The sequence below is a fragment of the Gorilla gorilla genome, chromosome 8, assembly GCF_029281585.2.
Source record: "Gorilla gorilla gorilla isolate KB3781 chromosome 8, NHGRI_mGorGor1-v2.1_pri, whole genome shotgun sequence".
Classification (NCBI taxonomy): Eukaryota; Metazoa; Chordata; class Mammalia; order Primates; family Hominidae; genus Gorilla; species Gorilla gorilla.
The window spans coordinates 126,965,438-126,986,006 of NC_073232.2; the positions used below are offsets into that span (position 1 = coordinate 126,965,438).

Here is a 20,569-nt window from a genome sequence, read left to right on the forward strand (position 1 = left end):
CCCCATCTCTACTAAAAATACAAAAAATTAGCCGGGTGCGGTGGCAGGCGCTTGTAGTCCCAGCTATTCGGGAGGCTGAGGCAGGAGAATGGCGTGAACCCGGGAGGCGGAGCTTGCAGTGAGCCGAGATAGCGCCACTGCACTCCGGCCTCGGCGAAAGAGCGAGACTCCGTCTCAAAAAAAAAAAATGTTCCAGAACAGAGATGTGGTGTATGTTTCACATTTTACATGAACAACTTTATGTATTTCTATTGCATTCCCAATGATGACACGCACACACACAAGGCTTTCAGTCCACAAGGGGTGTGTCAAATGTGCTCCCTTGCATTCCCTCCATGCTGCACTCTGATTTTTTGAAAGAGCATGAGAGGGAAAGATTAAGTCACCCTGGTGCTGCTAGGATTGTGAAGATACTGGTGTTCCATCTGGGCCTTGAAGACAAACTAACTAAGGGAATAAAGAGGTTAGGGGAGAGCAGAAAAGAACATTCCAAACAAAGGATGCTCCAGAAAAAAGCTTCACTCAGATCGCACAAGTTGATGGGAAGGAGGTCAAAGGACATGGAGAAGCTCTTAGAAAGAAAAACCTATCCTTCCACATATAAACAACTCTATTTAGAGAGATAACATGGCATGACCTTTGAGCAGGCACAAAGCAAGGCTTTAAAAGCATAAATTGTCATTCTTTCTTTAGAGTACCAGAATTCTGGGAAAACTGTTGGCATGGATCCACAAATACATTTCACACTGATTCAATATTAACAGCCTCTCTCAGCGCTTGTTTTTTCCAAGTACTTAAAACCACAAATTTGTTAATCATAGCAGAAGTCCTGTGAGATGGAGCCCCCACATCTCAGACTGAGAAACTGAGACCCGGGATGGTACTGCTTTTCTCTGCATTAAATCCACAGTCAAAATTAGATGTTTGAAAAGAACCTAAGCTTCCCAAAAGGGAACCCAGGCCTTAATAGGAATAAAAGATGCCTTTGGCTATTTTGGAGTTCACAGTTATAGAAGGTTTTAGAATACAGTCTTTTAAATGTGGCTACAGAGAGACAATACCTTTTCTAACAATGGAGAACTTTCTGCTGTCTTCCCACAGCGTGGGCAAATCAGGTGACCTTTTTCCTGAATCCTTTATCTAGAAAGGACAATGTATTGGACACAAAATTGGCAGTCTCTGATATGAAAATGCTTTTGGGCAGAATCATTGTCCAGGCATCACTGAATCTATTGGCTGCCAAGACAGGGTATGCAATACCTACAACATAATTTTCTGCAGTGTGGAGAGAAAATTCTGGATTTCATATATATATTCTTATTCTTTAAGACTTTACCTATATGTTTAAAAGTGTAGATAATGGTAATATAGCACAAGTTTATTATTTACCAATAAATAAGATACATACATATTATGCATTGTTTTTCTTTTTTACTGCTAGGGATGCAAAATCAATAGAGTTTGGAGAGCAGGGATTACTCTACCAAAATAAATCACAAAGAAACTAATCAGAACTCAACCAGAGGTAAGTACTAAATTTTTACTCAACGATAGATGAAACTAAAGTTAAAAGTAAAAAAACAAACAACAACATGGTCAGTAAATCTGTAGGCTCTGGAAGTAAGAATAACCTAGCTCAAATCTTGGTTTTGCTACTTGCTGCTCAGCAACCTCAGGTGGGTTCTTATTGAAGCTTGGTTACTTCATCTGTAAAACAGATACAAGAATATCTCCCTCATGTATATATCAAATAGTTCCTGATATCCTTGATAGTTCCTGGTACATAGAAAGGGCTTCATAAATGTTAATCCACAGGTTGCAAATTAAAATCGGACTGAAATTAGAATTTTTTTAATGGAGGCAGTAGATTGGTCCTGAGATAACTGTGAATGGTGGCATATATATAAAGTAAATTATATCTTAATTTTATAAAAGGAGGAGCCAGTACTCAGATCCAAGCAATTATTGCTGTTTCAGAATCCAAGCCAGCCAGGTATTGCCAGATGTTCACATTTTTATAGGAAATTTCCCAAGTTTCAAACATTTGCAACTCATAAAAAGAAAAAAGCACCACTGTCCACGTCTCCACCCTCCAGCAAAACAGAACAAAACATGTTCACAGGCCTACCATGGCCTTTAGGCTATCAGTCTGGGATCCACATATTAGTTATTATAAAAGCTGTGATTTAAACCCTCCTACTCACCAAGTTTAAACCAAACAGTTGTGATTTATTTTGGGTACTGGGGGAATGTAGCGGGGTGCAAGATTTTTAGAAGCATTGGAAGTTTCCACAGAGAAAACCTATACCTTCCCATTTCTAAAATCAGATTTTAATCTGCTGTGAACCACTGCAAAAGTGACCATGTAGTCCCAAAAACAGTGTATGATATTAACTAGTAGCACTTCCAAAGCAAATGTTTCCTAATAACAAATACAAGAGCATGTCTGCTCCTCTCCCTATTATATTATTTTATTTATTCCTACACATACAGTCTTTTCTCTTTAACTACTAGTAGGATACTATTACACATTTTACTCTACAATTTTTCCCCTTGAATTAATTTTTTGTTTCTTTGATTAAATTAAGGTATAATTTACATACAGCAAAAAGCATAGATCTTAAGTATACAATTTGATGAGTTTTAACAAATGCTTTCACCTATGTAAACCACATGTCTGTCAAGATATAGAACACTTCCAGAACTGCAGAAAGTTCCTCTGTGCTCCTTCCCAGTCAATCCCTGCCCTCACACCATAGCCACTGTTCCCATTTCTATCATTTTTTGCACATTCCAGAACTTCATATAAACAGAACCACCCAATATGTACCCTTTCACCCAGCTTCTTTCACTCAGCATGTTTTTGAGACTCATCCATATTCCCCCATTGAGTTTTACCTCTAGCATGTATCCCAATGCAAAAATAATCACTTCTCTCCAGTGTGTTAGAAATCATCATCTGGGTGCTATTACTTTGCAGTAAACATCCATTCCATGAGATTTTGGAAATGAGAACAAATGCAATGTCTACTTTTGGAGCCCCAAAGCATGCCAGTGTTGACACCATGTCATTGACTGGGAGGCGGTATGGTTGGCGGTCCTTCAAGGTAGGCAGTACTAGGGGATGGGCAGACTTCAGGTTGCATGAAATTGAAAGGGGGCAGTGCTTGGGGGAGGGAATCCATTGGAAGAGGTGTTTCTACAAATACTGAATAAAAAAATTGTAAATGGGGAAGTAGTCAATTATGCATCAGCATTTGAGAGGAGGAAGAAAGGAAAGAACACCCAGCCTAGGTGGAGGTGGGAAGAGAGATGGATAAGTTTGATGACCAAGGGACAAGTGGAGTGAGACAGGGATATTAGTAGATAAGGAAAACAAGATCTAAGATTGTCTCACAAATAGTACCCACTGGGCCATTCCTTTCTTACATGGGTTCATATTCCCAGCCAAACTGAGGATGGGCACTATTTATAGGAGACAGCCCTAATAGAAAAATGGCCAGAAGAAAAAGGACATGGATACTTGATAAGGGGGAAATCAATCTTTCTTTCTTTTGTTTATTTATTTAGTTTTTAAGAGATGGGGTCTTGCTATGTTGCCCAGGCTGGACTCAAACTCTAGAGCTCACGGAATCCTCCCACCTAAGCCTTATAGGTAGCTAGGACTACAGGTACACACTGCCATGCCCAGCTTGAAATCAACCTTCAATGTAAGGGGAGGCATCAAAAAGAATCCCAAAGATTAGAGACTGACTGCAAAAAAGTAGAGCCATTTAGATAAGAAACACAGGAAAGACAATGAGTTTTGGTGGAAAGAGGTAACAATGAGCTAATTTCAGATGTAATAAGAAGCTTAAGAGGTCATCAGAACATCCATGAAGTGGTGTCCAGCTGGCAGCTGAGAATGCTGCTCTAGGTCTCATGGAAAGTCAGAGCAGGAGGGATAGCTTTCATAGTACCCATCCACCTGGAGGTGAGAGCTGAGCCACAGGCATAGATGAAAGAGAAAAGGAATCACTGAACTGTGAACTTCTTAAAAGCAAAGCTAGTCTTCCTCATTTCTATGTCTGTTTCAGGAGAACTGCTTTCCCACACATTTATGAACTTCGGACATTAAAATGAATCTTTCATTCAGGTTATCTTGGAAAAAATATGAAAACTGCCCATCTAGGCTCAAATTTACTCAAATTGACCCCGTGCACATAAATGCTTGAGCCTCTTAGCTCATTGCATTAACTAAATGATCTAACTCAGCAGTACTTCCTAGCATACTAATTAAAGACAGGTACATTTTATTGATTAAAATTTCCAGTAACACAGCATAATGCTATTACTTACCCTGTCAAGGAAAGGGAGAGAAGCAGTTTGAAAACAAAACAAACAAAACAAATCAAACAGCACTCACAGAAGGCTTCCAGCCATCCTTGGATACCACAGAGAATTTGAAAATTTGGTAATTAACCTCACCTAAGAGGATGCAGATTTGCAAAAAACAGCTCCAGAAAATATTGGATTCCAGGGAATATTACCCCTTTCATAATCCATTTTATGATTATAAATGTGCAATCATCAGTAAAAATGTGCACGGAAAAATCTAAAATGTGGCACAGACCATGATCTGCATCAAGGCAATTCAATCAGCATTTATTGAGCATTTCTTTGTGCACAGCCCTGCAATAGGTATGAAACAGGAGAACAAAGTGCTTTGCTTTTCATTTTCTGATGGAAACCAATGTATTCTTTAAAGCTTACAATATAGGAATTTTCAAGACAAAGCTAACAAAAATAGCCTGCCTCAGGATGAAGTGGGTGGTAGATATCTTCAATAGGACAGATGGATCATCTGGAGCTCCGTGTGTGTGTTGTGGCGGGAGGGAAGGGGGATCTGGGGATCTGGGGTTATTTATTTATTTTTGGGGAGGAGAAAATGGCTTGGCACAATTAATTTTTAAACTCACTTTGGCATATGGTGCAGCCGGGAAGAAAAGGCAGCCTCAAAATAGAGAACAGAGCAAATGGTAATGCCTAAAAATGTAGAAGGCTAGGAAAAGAGCTTGTTAAGGATACAAATCATAAATGGTTTCAAATCACCATGTTAGAGTGTAAGAAAAAGCTAGTACATCCTTGAAGGCCCACAGAAGGGACTACAGAACTCATGAACTAGATGGAAACAAAGTCAGACCAGCATAGGCTGAAGAACGTGGGCCAAAGGAAACATCACACAAGGTTCCTTGACCATCCCCCATTCCTGCTTTCATTCATATCCTTCCCAAAATGCTGTTCCAGTTCCCCTTCAGGTCTACCCCTCTGTGATGCCTTCTAAATTTGCCCATCCCTGAATTGCTATTTCACCCCTAAAATTTCAAACTTGATTTACAATTCCCTGAAATTATGTCAAAATCAACTCAGTGATTGTTTCTCCCATTTCAATTTTTCTGATATGGAAATAAGATACATATATTAGAGAAAACTTAAAAAACACTGAAATCTATTGAGAAATGGAAATACAATCCCTCCATCCAGAAACCACTATTAATTATTCAGCCAATTTTCTTTTTTTGTTTTTTGTCTGTTTCAGACAGGGTCTTGCTCCCTCATCCAGGAGTGCAGCAACTCGATCTTGGCTCACTGCAACCTCCGCCTCCCGGCTCAAGCAATCCTCCGACCTCAGCCTCCCGAGTAGCTGAGACTACAGGCATGTGCCACCACGCCCAGCTAATTTTTGTATTTTTTTGTAGACATGGAGTTTCACCATATTACCCAGGCTGGTCTTGAACTCCTGGGCCCAAGCAATGAGAAGTTCAAGTCAATCTTGAAGTGTTGGGATTATAGGCGTAAGCCTCTGTGCCCAGCCTTTCCACAGATTTTTTTCCATGAATTTTTAATGGAGTTCAGATCACATTACATATGCAATTTGTAACTTTGCTTTTTTGAAACTTTCCCCCATTTATTCAAATCTGTTGTAATATTTTTAATGTTAAATTTTTTATTGAAATATATATCTTACCTACAAAGTTCACAAATCTCCAGTATATGACTCAGTGAATTTTTACATGTGTGTACAACCGTATAACCACTTCCCAAGTCAGATCAAGATCTAGAACATACCTAACACCCCAGAAGGTTTCCTTACACCCTTTTCCAGTCAATACTGCATCCCCATCCCTCCAGATAGCTACTATTCTGACTTAATCTCATGAAAGATTAGTTTTGCTAGTTTTGAACTTCATGCATGATTCATGTGACAGTATGTTCTCTTCCATGTTTAGCTCCTTTGGCTCAACATAATGCCTATGTGACTCATCCATGCAGTTGTGTGTATCTGCAGTTTATTCTTTTTTATTTCTGGATAATATTCCATTGAAAGAATATACCACAATTCATTTGTCCGTTCTCCTGTTTGGGGACATTTGGGTTTTTCTAGTTTGGGGCTATTCTGGATAAAGCTGCTATGAATATCACTGTACATGTCCACTGGTGGACGTTCATTCTATAGATGTATAGTGTATATGTTTATGTTTATGCACACACACGGATGTATCATACAGGTGTATATAGATGTATAGAAGATGCATGTTTCGCTTCTGAAGGTGATGCCAAACACTTTTCCAAAGTGAGTTGTTCAGTTTATACTCCCACCAGCAATGTAGGAGAATTGCAGTTGTTTCACATCCTTGACGATACTTAGTATTGTCAGAACTTCTAATTTTACCCATGCTGATAGACATATAAAAGTTTGTAAATAAAGTTTTATTGAAATGGTGTCTCATTGAGGTTTTAATTTGCATTTCACTGATGACTAATGAAAGTGAGACTTTTTTCACATGCTTATTGACCATTCTGGATATGCTGTTTTGTGAAGTATACACCTATGTGAAGTATGGCTTATCTGCCTTTTTCTTATTGATCTGTAGGAGTTCCTTTTTCCGATTTTTTTTTAGAGACAGGTTCTCTCTCTGCCACTCAGGCTGGAGTGCAGTGGCACGATCATAGCTCAATGCAGCCTCCAACTCCTGGGCTCAAACAATCCTCCCACCTCAGCCTTCTGAGTAGCTGAGACTACAGATGAGCGCCACCACACCCAGCTAATTTTGTTTTATTTATTTATTTTTAATTTTTTAGGATAGGATCTGGCTATGTTGCCCGGGCTGGTCTTGAACTCCTGGCCTCAAGTAATCCTCCCATCTTGGCTTCCCAAGGATCTGGATTACAAGTATGAGCCACAACACCTAGCCAGGAGTTATTTATTTATTTATTTATTTTTATTTTTCATTTTTTTAGATGGAGTCTCACTCTGTTGCCCAGGCTGGAGTGCAGTGGTGTAATTTCTGTTCACTGCAATGTCCGCCGCCCAGGTTCAAGCAATCCTCCCACTTCAGCCTGCCAAGTAGATGGGACTACAGGCATGTGCCACCATGCCCAGCTAATTTTTGTATTTTTAGTAGAGATGGGGTTTTACCATGTTGGCCAGAGTGGTCTCGAGCTCCTGACCTCAGGTGATCCACCTGCCTCAGCCTCCCAAAGTGCTGGAATTACAGGCATGAGCCACCCACGCCTGGCCAGTTCTTTTTATATATTGGATATGAGTATGTTTTCAGAAAAACATAATGTAACTATCTTCTCCTAGATGATGGCTGGCCTATTCATGTTCTTAATGATGTCCTTTGATGAACAACTCCTAATGTTAATGTAATTCAATTAGTATTTTTTTTCTTTTATGGCTAGTGTTTGGGTTTGGTCCTGTTTAAAACATCTTTGTTTAATCCGTGGTTTTGAAGGTATTCTATGCTTTATTCCAGAAGCTTGTTTTAGCTTTTATGTTCCATCTCAAATTAAATTTAATAAATAGTATAAGATAGTGATCAAGGTTCATTTTTCCCCCACATAGATATCTCATGCTCCAGCATCATTTACTGAAAAATCCATCCTTTCTGCACTGAATTGTAGTGGCACCTGTGTTGTAAATAAGATGACCATATGTGAGTGGTATTGTTTATGGATTCTACTCTCTTCCATTTTAATATTTTAAAAAATCAGCCGGGCTCAGTGGCTCATGCCTGTAATTCCAGCACTTTGGGAGGCTGAGGCAGGTGGATCACCTGAGGTCAGGAGTTCCAGACCAGCCTGACCAACATGGAGAAGCCCCATCTCTACTAAAAATACAAAAATTAGCCGGTCGTGGTGGTGCATGCCTGCAATCCCAGCTACTTGGGAGGCTGAGGCAGGAGAATCACTTGAACCCGGGAGGTGGAGGTTGCAGTGAGCCGAGATCGTGCCACTACACTCCAGCCTGGGCGACAGAGCAAGACTCCAGCTAAAAAAAAAAAACAACAACAAAAAAAAAACCTCTTTCCACCAACACCACACTGCCATTCAAGTTTACTTGTAATCATTTTTTATAATAGTTAAGATATCTTTACCCCATTAATTTGTATAGCAATGAGCAATGCTAATCCAAAACCCTTACTATGGTATGCAATCACAGGCAGGCCCTTGTTCATGTCTTCATCCTCATCTCTGAAGCCTTCTTCCTCATTCACTAAGCTGCATTCACAGTGGCCATCATTCATTTCACATGGCACAGACCTCAGACACACTCTTCCCTCTGCAGGCAGTCTCTGTGGCTCCCAACCCCACCACACACACTCTTATTTATCAGCCAGGCCTCTGCTTCAGTGTCAGCTCCTTGGAGAGGTCTTCCGGGATGCCCCAACTAAATTAGATTCTCTTATTATCCTATATATTTTCTCATGGTACCACAATTTATAATTATGCAATTGTCTGACTTCTCAAAAGCCTGCAAGGAGCATCACATGAGGAGGGACCATACTTATTATATGACCAATTATTTGGACATGATGACGGGCTTCAGTAGTTGTTCAATTACTGATCTGAATCTTTTTTGTTTTCAATAAAGATGAAATCCCTAGAGTGACTTAAAAAAATAAAAGACTATTGAGAAGAGAGACATTAAGGGCAAAATTCAGGCAAATGTAATCAGAGGAAAAAAAAGTGGGGGGAACCAGGTTATCTAGTTAGCAAAATAGAGTTTAAGAGGGACCATCTGGTCCCAGTGTGGTGGCTCATGCCTGTAATCCCAGAACTTTGGGAGGCCGAGGCAGGCAGATCACTTGAGGTCAAGAGTTCGAGACCAGCCTGGCCAACATGGCGAAACCCCATCTATACTAGAAACACAAAAATCAGCCAGGCGTGGTGGCATGCGCCTGTAGTCCCAGCTACTCAGGAGGCTGAGGCACCAGAATTGCTTGAACCTGGGAGGTGAAGGTTACAGTGAGCCAAGATCATGCCACTGCATTCCAGCCTGGGCCACAGAGCGAGACTCTGTCACACACACACAAAAAAAAAATTAATTAATTAAAAAGAAGAGAGACCTTTTGTACACACCTTTGGTCTCAATTCCTAAGAATCAGTTTAGCAGTTATTATTTTAAATGTACATCGTAACTGTAAAAATGTTTCATATTCTCAGCCACTTGGTGTTCAGGAATTCAGAAGGTAGTGAGACATAAGTTCTGCAGTCAGAGTTGGGTTCAAGCTCTGGCTCCACTATTTACCACGAAGTTGGGCAAGATTTACCATGAAGTTGGGAAAATGTTTTGTAAGTAACAGTTTCCTCACCTCCTTCCTAGAACTGTTAAGGCAATTAAATGAGATTTAAATTAGATAATACAATAAGTAAAGACATAGCACAGTGCCTGCCACAGAGTGAGGACTCAAAAGATCTGAGCTATCTTAATAATTGTTATTCTTTTTTTTTTTTTTGAGATGGAGTCTTGCTCCATCTCAAAAGTGGAAGTGAAGTGAAGGGACACTGTTAAACCTTCAAAATCAGAAATTTATAAGAATGCTCTGAGTCATGAAGAGACTAGAAAAAAATTTTCTTCTTCATAAAGATGGAAAATCTTTAAAGATGAAAGTCTGTGGGAGGCTGGATCTCAGGCAGTTTCTGCCCAGAATTCCCTGACCTAATCTTTCTCCTTAGAACCTCTCTTGGCTCTCTTGCTATATGAACACATGGCTCTTTCCATGGCCATCATATAATGGTAGAAAGTCCTCTGTATCAGCGTGGTTATAACCAAATGCTCCCTATGTCCTGAGATGGAATATCTTGCCCATCCCTATGTCCCAGATGTTCCCTATGTTCCCTATGTTCCATTCACCCTATGTCGCCGAGTATCCACAATCACTGAAGAGCTGTCATCATTGGGTAGAGAGCCCCACGTTGATGACTCCCAAGCTGAAGCGTACATTACAATAAGATGACAAGTATGTACCGGCTGATATGGTTTGGCTGTGTCCCCATCCAAATCTCATCTTGAACTGTAGCTCCCACAAATCCCCACGTTACTGGAGGGACCCGGTGGGAGGTAACTGAATCATGGGGGTGGGTCTTTTCCATGCTATTCTCGTGATAGTGAATAAGTCTCACAAGATCTGATGGTTTTATAAAGGGCAGTTCTCCTGAACATGGTCTTTTGCCTGCCACCATGTAAGAGGTGACTTTGCTCCTCCTTCGCCTTCTGCCATGATTGTGAGGCCTCCTCAGCCATGTGGAAATGTGAGTCCATTAAACCTCTTTCCTTTATAAATTACCCAGTCTCAGGTATGTCCTTATAGCAGTGTGAGAACAGACTAATACACCAGCCACTAGCCTTTGCGTGTATTTACATATACAACTCCTGTCATGCTTACCAGGACCTTACGCATTAGCTAAGATGTACTAGTTTTCTGGGGCTTCTATTACAAAGTATCGTAGACTGGGTGGCTTACACAACAGAAACTGTCTCACAGTTCTGGAGACTAGAAATTCAAAGTCAAAGAGTGCAGAGTCGGTTCCTTCTGAGGGCCGTGAGGGAGAATCTGTTCCATTCCTCTCTGCTACTCTCTGGTAGGTTCAGGCCTTTCTTGGTTTGGAGATGGTTCTCCTGTGTCTTTATGCCATTTTTACCTATGCATGTCCATCTCTGCATCCAAATTTCCCTTTTTTTAACGACATCTCATGTTAGGTTAAAGCCTACCCTCATGACCTCATCTTAACTTGATGGTCTGCTAAGGTGATCCAAATAAGGTCACAGTCACAGGTACTGGTGATTAGGACTTCAGCATCCTTTGTGAGGACACAATTCAATGCATAACCAGAAGAAAGGAAATTACCTGACAGTGGGGCAAGACGACTTCTCAAGAAAAGAAGGAAACACAACTGGTATAACAACAAATGAAAAGAAAATGTGACTGGGCGCGATGGCTCACGCCTCTAATCACAGCACTTTGGGAGGCCGAGGTGGGTGAATCACGAGGTCAGTAGATTGAGACCAGCCTGGCCAACATGGCAAAATACCGTCTCTACTAAAAATACAAAAATTAGCTGGGTGTGGTGGTGCGTGACTGTAATCCCAGCTACTCGGGAGGCTGAGGCAGGAGAATGGCTTGAACCCGGGAAGCAGAGATTGCAGTGAACCGAGATCGCGACACTGCACTCCAGCCTGGCAACAGAGCTAGATTCCATCTCAAAAAAGACTATGTCTCAAAAAAACAAAAAAAAGAAAATGTAAGAGAACAATCAGTAACGATGAGAGTGGATTTATACGATTATGTTTCTTGGGGAAATGGTATTCCCAAGAAACTCGGGGGATTTCAGATTATTGTGTTCTCAAAACCCCTCAAGAATTCCTTTAAATTTTATTGCCAATCTCAGGCTTAATGACTAGGAATGGAGACTCCTAAGTCCTTTCACTGTGCGGTTTTATTTTAATCATATGTATATAAAATCAGTATGAAGCTTTTTTCTTTGAGACGGAGTCTCTGTCACCCAGGCTGGAGTGCAGTGGCATGATCTCGACTCACTGCAACGTCTACCTCCTGGGTTCAAGCGATTCTCCTGCCTCAGCCTCCTGAGTAGCTGGGAGTACAGGCGTGCACCAGCATGCCTGGCTAACTTTTGTATTTTTAGTACAGATGGGGTTTCTCCATGTTGGCCAGGCTGGTCCCAAACTCCTAACCTCAGGTGATCTGCCCTGCCTTGGCCTTCCAAAGTGCTGGGATTATAGGCATGAGCCACCGTGCCTGGCCAAGTTTATCTACCTCAAGAAAAATCCCTCTTACTTCTGAAAAGCCTGGTTCCCTCCCTCTGGGGGACCCTCCTGGAACCCTTGGCATGCTATGGTCCACTTGTTTGCCACTGCTGCTGGCCTATGAGCTCCACAAAGGGAAGATTCATAGCCACCTTTCTCATGACTGTATCCCCAGGTCCTAGCATGGCGACTGGCACATAGTAGGAGCTCAGTAAATAATAGTGAAATGAATGAAATAAAACAATCCCCCTCACGCCCCTTCTTCTGTGTGTATTATGACATTGCCATCAGGACAAAAAACCCAGAAATACCTGAGAAAAGTATAAAGCCTGAGAAAAATATTGATAGAATTAAGCCTCTTATCCAAGGAGCATTCTGCCTTCCCACCTTTCCTAAAGCTACACTCCAAACTCTTCTGTATCTGGGTTTAATCAGCAGAAATCTGGCTAACTGGCTAGGTATAGTGGCTCACGCCTGTAATCCCAGCCCTTTGGGAGGCCGAGGTGGGAGGATCACTTGAGGCCAGGTGTTTAAGACCATCCTGGACAACATAGTAAAACCCCGTCTCTACCAAAAGATACAAAAAATGAGCCATGTGTGGTGGCACGCGCCTGTAATTCCACCTACTTGGGAGGCTGAAGCAGGAGAACCACTTGAACTTGGGAGGTGGAGGTTGCAGTGAGCCAAGATTGCGCCACTGCATTCCAGCCTGGGCAACAGCCAGACTCTGCCTCAAAAAAATAAAAATAAAAAAGAAATCATCTAACTACAGGTTCCCAACTACAAGCTGACTATAATTGAGTAAACTGGTATTAAAGATTTCTAGCAAAAAGCTGTTCATTTTGTAACAGGATTCCAGGTTTCATTCTATCTCCAAACATGGAGAGGAAACACATGAAAGTTGGTGAGTAAAATCTAGGTGAAATACAACTGACAATAGAAAAATACTCACTTGAATTTGCATGGTTTCCTGATGGTTAAAAATCAACCATTCTTTTTTAATTCCTTTAGTTCCTTTACACACATCTAGGTCATATCAATCAAATAAATGTTTTAAAGTGGCATAAAATCAAATCACTTTAATTAGGTATTTCTTTCATTTTATTTCTAATCCTTTTTTTTCCTCATTCTCCAGCTAAGCAAAAACATGAACGTTCTTAGCAAACAGGTTTTCAAACAGGGTTTTAGAGCAGAAATAATTAGTACCAAGTAATATTTTGAAAGAATGATGAGTTTTCATTATTGTTTTCATTCTGACTGAACTAACTACATTAACCTGTTGGCAAATTTATTGAACAATCATATAATTGTTTTCTGACTTCATTTCTAAAGCATGTCTCGTTAAGCTAAACTAATCTTTATCGCCTTTGAAACCACGGATTCTTTTTCAAGAAGTCTTCCACAGCTGACTCTTTCTTATTTCTTTCAGTAGTCTAGGGCAGTGGTCTGTAAACTAATGCCTGCTGCCTGTGTTTGTAAATGAAGTTCTGTTGAAAGCAGCCATGTCCATTTATTTATGTATTGTCTATGGCTGCTTTTGTGCTATAATCTCAGACTTGAGTAGTTGCAGCAGAGACCATTTGGCTCACAAAGACTCAAATATTTACTATTGTGCCCTTTACAGAAAAAGTATGCTTTAGGCTAATCACACAAAGCATTCAAATCTTGTATTTCTTAGCTTTTTGCTCTATAAACATCTTATTCATTGGTTTCATCTGTGTACCATTCCTTGAGTTTGTTAGAAAGTTTCCTAGGGTTAGATTGTCTTTTTATTTTCTTTTTAAAACCAAGAATAAAGTATTTCAGGTTAACTGAGCATAATAATTTTATTTCACTGAGTCTCAGTGCATGTCTATTCATGCCAATACCACTGCTACTGCATAGAAGCTATGGTGGATTATATCATTGGCTGAATTTATCACCCCTCCTTATATCCATGCCCTTTGCCATGTAACTTTGAATGCCCTCTCACTTTGAGACTGGAATTGATGACGTGACTCATCTGGCTTATAGAATAAAGAAGTGACAGTGTGCCAGTTATGAACTTAGCCGTCAAGAGGTCACGCATATTTCTACATGCTGTCTTGCCCTTCTGTGTCAGCATGATGAAAAAGAAAGAAAGAAAGAAGGAAAGAAAGAAAGAGAAAGAAAGCAGCATGACACGAACCATATGTCTCATCAAACCTAAAATCTTACTATCTGGCTCTTTACAGAAAAAGTGTGCTGCCTGCTCTTCTGAGGGCTTGCCAGACCCCTGTTGTTTGCTATTAATTTTCTCCCCACCAAACAGGCTAAGTTAAAAATATCTTAAACCTTGCCGGGAGTGGTGGCTCATGTCTGTAATCCCAACACTCTGGGAGGCCTAGGCGGGTGGATCACCTGAGGTCGGGAGTTTGAGACCAGCCTGACCAACATGGAGAAACCTTGTCTCTACTAAAAATTACAAAATTAGCTGGGCGTGGTGGCGTGTGCCTGTGGTCCCAGCTACTCGGGAGGCTGAGGCAGGAGAATTGCTGGAACCCTGGAGGTGGAGGTTGCAGTGAGCCGAGATCCTGCCATTGCAACTCCAGCCTGGGCAACAAGAACAAAACTCCGTCTCAAAAAAAAAAAAAAAAGAAATATCTTAAACCTTTTAATAAATTGCATGTTTATTCAACCATGAAACATAAAAATGCAAAATGTCTCATTGGGAAATGCCACATTCTGGAACAGAAATGCCCCAGTTTTCATCATCCTAAGAAGTCAGGCCAGAAAAACTCTATACTCTTTGGCTCTCTCATTCCTTTGTCTCCCATTCATGCGAGAAGACACTATCTGCCTTTTAAAACTAGGAATATGGATTACTTTGATGAAAATAAAATAGATAAATAAAACAGCTAATAGTTGTTATCCCCTAAGTTTGGGCAGCGGTCAAAGGGAGCTTTTGCCTCTCATGTAGTGTTTGAAATTTTTACAATGAAAGCCTATTCTTACATGATTTTTATAATTAAAAATAAGCAAAACACACAGACATAAAACTAAAATAAAATTACCAAACTAGAATCAAGGCCTTGGATTCATAGCACTATTCAACGATATAAATAATTTGCAAGAATCTGAATCTCCCAGATGGAACTCTAATTGCCAATTATATAACCCATTCATTATTACGCGGGAGGCACTGTGCCATGAGTCTTATAGATATTCTCACTTCATCCTCACAATCTTATAAAGCAGACAGTATTGTTATCTCTATTTTACAGATGTGGAAACTGAGGCTTAGAGAAGTTGAGAAATTTGGCCAAGATTACACAGCTAGTAGGTGTCCAGGCTGCCATCTCACCAAATCTCTCTGCTTCTAGAGCTCAAGCACTTCACCAGTGCATCATGCTCAAAAGGAGCATGCTTTCCTTCTACAAGTCCACAATTATGCATTTATATTTGTTAAAATCACTTTGAAATTTACCAAAGAACAATCATGTTAGCAAGGGGAAAATAAATCCCCAATCCTCTGTGGCTCTGGCAGTGTGGAAGGGGCAGAAATGGTTTCTGAGGACAAGAGGCACCCTTCCTTCATACTGGAGCCGTGGTGACCCATGCTCAGATCTGCCCCTTGTAACCAGCGAGGTCATCTATATCCCGAAGGATCCCGCGGGCCTTCCCTAGCCAGCTTTCTAACATCTTTAGATGATGACATCCTCTCACATCATTTATCCCAACACTTGCATTCTCCACTCTTGCTCAGGTCATTACATAATGTCTCATGTTGGTTAGTTGCCCATATATGCCAGTGGACCTTCCAGGATTATCATTCTAAATGACAGAGATTTATTCTGAACAGTCCCTAGCATGGTGCCTGCCACCTGTTGAAAAGTGCTTGTAAATTAATTACAGCAGAATGTTACTTAACAGCTCCAATGCCAAGTATAGGGATGGCTCTATGACTCATCAGCAGAGCCTCCCTGATGAAGCTACCAATTAGAGACAGACTATTACAGTGACAGTCACTCTAAATGTAAAAAATAAAGATGTGGGTGGGGCCAAGAGCCACAATCAGTGAAGTGGCTGATTAATCCATGAATCTGCAGGTACATTTAGCTAGTCATACAACCAGCATTACCTTATATATGGAAAATGGGGCTACCAGACCATTTTAGCCATTTTATATATTTTTTATTTTAATTTTTATATTGAGAGAGAGAGTTTTGCTCTTTTTGCCCAGGCTTGAGTGCAGTGGCACGATCTCAGCTCAACACAACCTCCGCCTCTCGGGTTCAAGTGATTCTCCTGCCTCAGCCTCCTGAGTAGCTGGGATTACAGGCGTGTGCCACCATGCCTGGCTAATTTTGTATTTTTAGTAGAAATGAGGTTTCACCACGTTGGCCAGGCTGGTCTCGAACTCCTGACCTCAAGTGATCTGCCCGCCTCAGCCTCCCAAAGTGCTGGGATTATAGGCATGAGCCATCACGCCTGGCCTAAACCACTTAAAAATAGTCACCAGGGATGTGCTTCCCACAAAATAATGCCACCCCATGAACATGCTGGCATTTTCCCAAGAGCACTGTGTATACTACATCCCCTTCTAACTCTCTACGCCACTTCAATTCACATGACAGCAGGACATATGTTTCCCAGGCAAAATATTACAAAGAAGAGTAATAGCAGGCTTGGGGAGTTCCTGTTCCAGGAAGATATTCAAGGTACCCTGGTGTGGTCACAAGCCTGGGGAGCCTATGACTCAGACAGAAGCTCCCAAGACTCAGTCTATTGCTGACTGTTTTATGGAAATCCAGTGCCCAATTCTCCGAACATGCTGCCTGCTCCCACTCCTGGGGCACGTTCCTGGCAATGTCATGCTCTGATTGACCCACTGGTCACCAACTGTGGCAGCGCTCATTTGCAGTGGCAGCTGTGACTGCCTTTGGAAGCAGGAACACCTGTCTGGCATTTCCATTCTCTCATATGAAACCTAAAAGTAGTGCTAATCGGCACGATGCATTTTCCCTCTTTTTGGAAATGAATGACATTTAGTGATAAGTCTTGTAAAATCCCAATATTCTGAATTGCTATCCTGGCTACCACCCCAATATTTAAACTATGTTAACGATGGAGACATACATGTCAGCAGTCAGATTTTAATATAAAATTAACAGCTGACTATCTCAAAGGCCTAAATTACTATTAATTGTAAACAAACACTAGCTCTAAGTATATCCTTTAGAGCAGAAGGTTGTAAGTCACTGTATCAAAGTCTTAAATCAGCAGCCACCTAACTAGCTAATGCTTTCAAGGTGTGCCAGGAGAGAAAGGACAGGATGATCTTCTCTTACTAAAGCGAGATGGATGAACAGCTGCAAGCTTTGCTGTTGTTTTAAAATATCAAGGAACCAGCTACTGAGAATAATAAATAAAATGTAAGCAGGGTCAGACTTATTTATTACATATCCTTTCAAAATATCCTTTTGTTTAAAAAAAGCTAATTAAAAGTATTGCCCATATTCCCTATAGAGAGTACATTTAAAACAATGCAGAGTAGCAAAACCCCTTATGTTCCCAACATAAGGTGTGCCTGTTTTTAAGTCTTGGAATAATTTGCCAACTTCCAATTTAATTATGACTGAGCTTCAAGTCAACTGTTGAGTGTTCTAGAGATACGGTTTCTGTAGATTCCAGCTGGTAGCAAGTGGAAAGACTCCAAATACCTTAAAAATATGCCACGGAGTAGAAGGGAGGAGAGTAGTTAAAAAACAAGGAAGAGAAAGAAAGTTGTTCTTTCTGGCTTGACCACTAAAAATATAATTAGATGTATCACTTACTCTGTTTACTTACAGTCTCTCTGCATGTAAGATTTCTTCCAAAACCTGCCCTATCTTTCTGGAAAGCCAAACTAAAATCCACTCTTTGTACAGTACAATAAAAACAGAGGACTTTAAATTCATTTAAATAAAGACATCTAGACATCTTGAGATATTCTAACTTTATCACTAGGACCCCATTCAGTTGGAAAAGACATAGCATCATAGTTTTCCACTCTAAATGTATCAGGAATACACGAATGCATTCTAATTAATATGCATAGTGTCCTTATTAAAATTCAAATTCTATATTTGAGGAAAGTCCAGAATGTCAAAGAATCTTGTGTAAACCTGAGGTGACGTTATCCTTTAGAAAGAACAGGGGAGGGCTGTTCTTGGCTGACCGCCCACGTGGGGCCATCGTCCACTTTAAGTTTTACTATTCTAATGTTTGTCAACTTTCGTCTTTCCAGTAAACGTCCAAGGCAGGTCAGTGAGGAATAGGAAACCACATTACTGGACTTTTAAATCAGCATAGTCTTTCAAAATCATGCTCATTTACAGGAGAAAACTGTGTGGCATAAAAAGCCACCATGAATTATTCATCAGTTACAGCGAGTGCCAACCTCAGATTCCTTTGTACCTCTTAACAAGTGTATACATGTGAAGTGTAGCAGACCCGGCTCCCCAGTCCTACCAGTCCTGGGTACAAAGGCAAACCCAAGCTCACCAGAGGTCCTGCGAAACAGAGAAGAGTGGCGAGATTGGAAGTGAAGGAGGGAGGGGGCCCAGCCTATCTGCCGTATCTGGAATTACCCACGAGTCTACTCTCCAGGAACCAAAATAAGTTACACTCTCTTATCTTAAGGGGTCCAGTATCAAAGGAATCAGCAACCGATCACCACAGTCCCTAGGTTTCAATGGAGCAGCCTGTGAGACTGCGTGGGGCCACCCTCTGCAGTTCTGTTGGACGTGGTGTTGGCTGTCGGCCCCTGGAGATGCTGAGCAGGACCAGCTGGGGCACTCCTGAAGCCAGCCAGCCTGACCACGGAACAAACTCTCCCATCAAACACAACTGTAGGGAAAGCATCCTAGAGATGGCATCCAAACTCAAACAAAATGCCCAGAAATAGGATCACAGGTGTTTGCCCACAGTCACTGAAGATGCCTTTTAATGTGTCCAAAGGACCAACCTACTGTTGGTTGAATTGAGCTGGGCTACTGCTACAAAAGAGTCATGTCGATTTTAACATCCTATTATATTAAGAATATCTGTAAATATGTTGACAAATAAGATGTGCATTTTATACAGATATATACTATCACAGAAATAGATTGTAAAACAATCTTTTACTTATTATCATAAGTGTAAAACAATTTTATCAAATGGAAAAGCCCTGCATCTTTCCTCATCTTTAAAGACACGGTCGACCCCAGACAGAATATATGCTGACTTTACAAAATGGACGGTCTAACCTTTGTAGTCTCCCATGGTGTGATGAGGGTCCGTGAGCTCAGTCATTTCCAAGGTCATTAACATGCACAAAGCTCCAGGGTTTCAGCTTTTCTTCACTAGGCATCTGGCACACAGAAAGGCTGCAACACTCCTCAAAGGAGAGGCTGGGGCCCTGGCTCTCCTCCCAGGAGTCTGTGGGCTGAACTGGACCCGAGGGAGGGGTGTGCCACCGGTGGGTGTGCCACAGCCAGCGCAGGAAGAATGAGGAGTTTCCTGAGTGACTCTGGCTCCTTCCTCATGTACAGATTCTGCATCCCCTTCTTCTCTCGACCCTGCCCCTACCACTTCTAAAGAGACCCCTTGCAAAAGCACATCAGCTCAATGACGCCACACCCACTGAAAACACTCGTTTCTGGGAAGCCACTATTAGAACACGCCAAGAATGTTCCTAGGATTTTCCTGCATTCTGCACAATCCAGAATCCAGATTTTGATCACTATCATTTCACAATAACTGAAACACATGAAATAAGGCAAGAAAAGGATCGATTATTCCCCAGCCTTCTGCCTCCTCTTTTTCCTTAATGAATTACTATCTCAACCAGATGGGCTTTTAATTATTTTCTTCACTACTAGAATTTTTAAAAAATGCTATAACTTGGAGAGGCTTCTTTTACTAACAGCCTGATTATTCATTATGGCTTTGGAAACAGTTCCCTGACAAACTCCTGGTATGAGACGAGCCGTGGACTTTGAGCCTTTTTATATTAGGTATACAAGCTGTCTGAAAACAATGACCTCATCCGGAAAGACTCAGGAAAGAGGCATTTTTTTTCCTTTCGTCAGTAATGCCCTGATGTTGGGCTGGATTATCCACCACCCACAATCCAACTTTTCTCACAGTTATTTTTGAACACCGGGAATTTTGCATATTGGAAAAGTTATGAAGACAGTTTAAATGGAAAAAGACCCTTAGGACAAATATCCTTGGCATCAGATACACACATTGGCTAAGAAATAGGAGGAAACTGGCATAATTGCTTCAAATGTGAGGGTAAAACATTTAATTCCTCCAATAAAGATGTAACCAGCAGCACCCATTGTGAGATATTAATTTAATGTAAGGCCTATAATCAATCCACTGGAAAACAAGACTATTTGAAACACATTGGCCAAATACAAAGTTTGATTAATTGAAGAGTCCTGGCTTACTCTCTTCCCCAGCTAAGTGGCTTTTTTATTTTGTTTT

General features: G+C 41.0%; 1 protein-coding gene across 8 annotated transcripts in view; it reads right to left on the reverse strand.

The window, feature by feature from the left end:
* ABLIM1 (actin binding LIM protein 1) overlaps positions 1-20,569 on the reverse strand; it is a 390,799-nt gene that overhangs the window by 233,611 nt on the left and 136,619 nt on the right. The window contains exon 1 of one of the 8 annotated variants that reach the window (XM_019034674.4): positions 19,342-19,674. The exons of 2 other annotated variants lie outside the window; for them this stretch is intronic. In XM_019034674.4, coding sequence (XP_018890219.1) covers positions 19,342-19,405 — 64 coding nt within the window. In that variant the 5' untranslated portion in view covers positions 19,406-19,674. Of the gene's footprint in view, positions 1-19,341; positions 19,676-20,569 lie in introns of those variants that run through there. 5 more of the 8 variants (XM_019034676.4, XM_019034678.4, XM_019034683.4 and 2 more) reach the window with 5 other exon arrangements.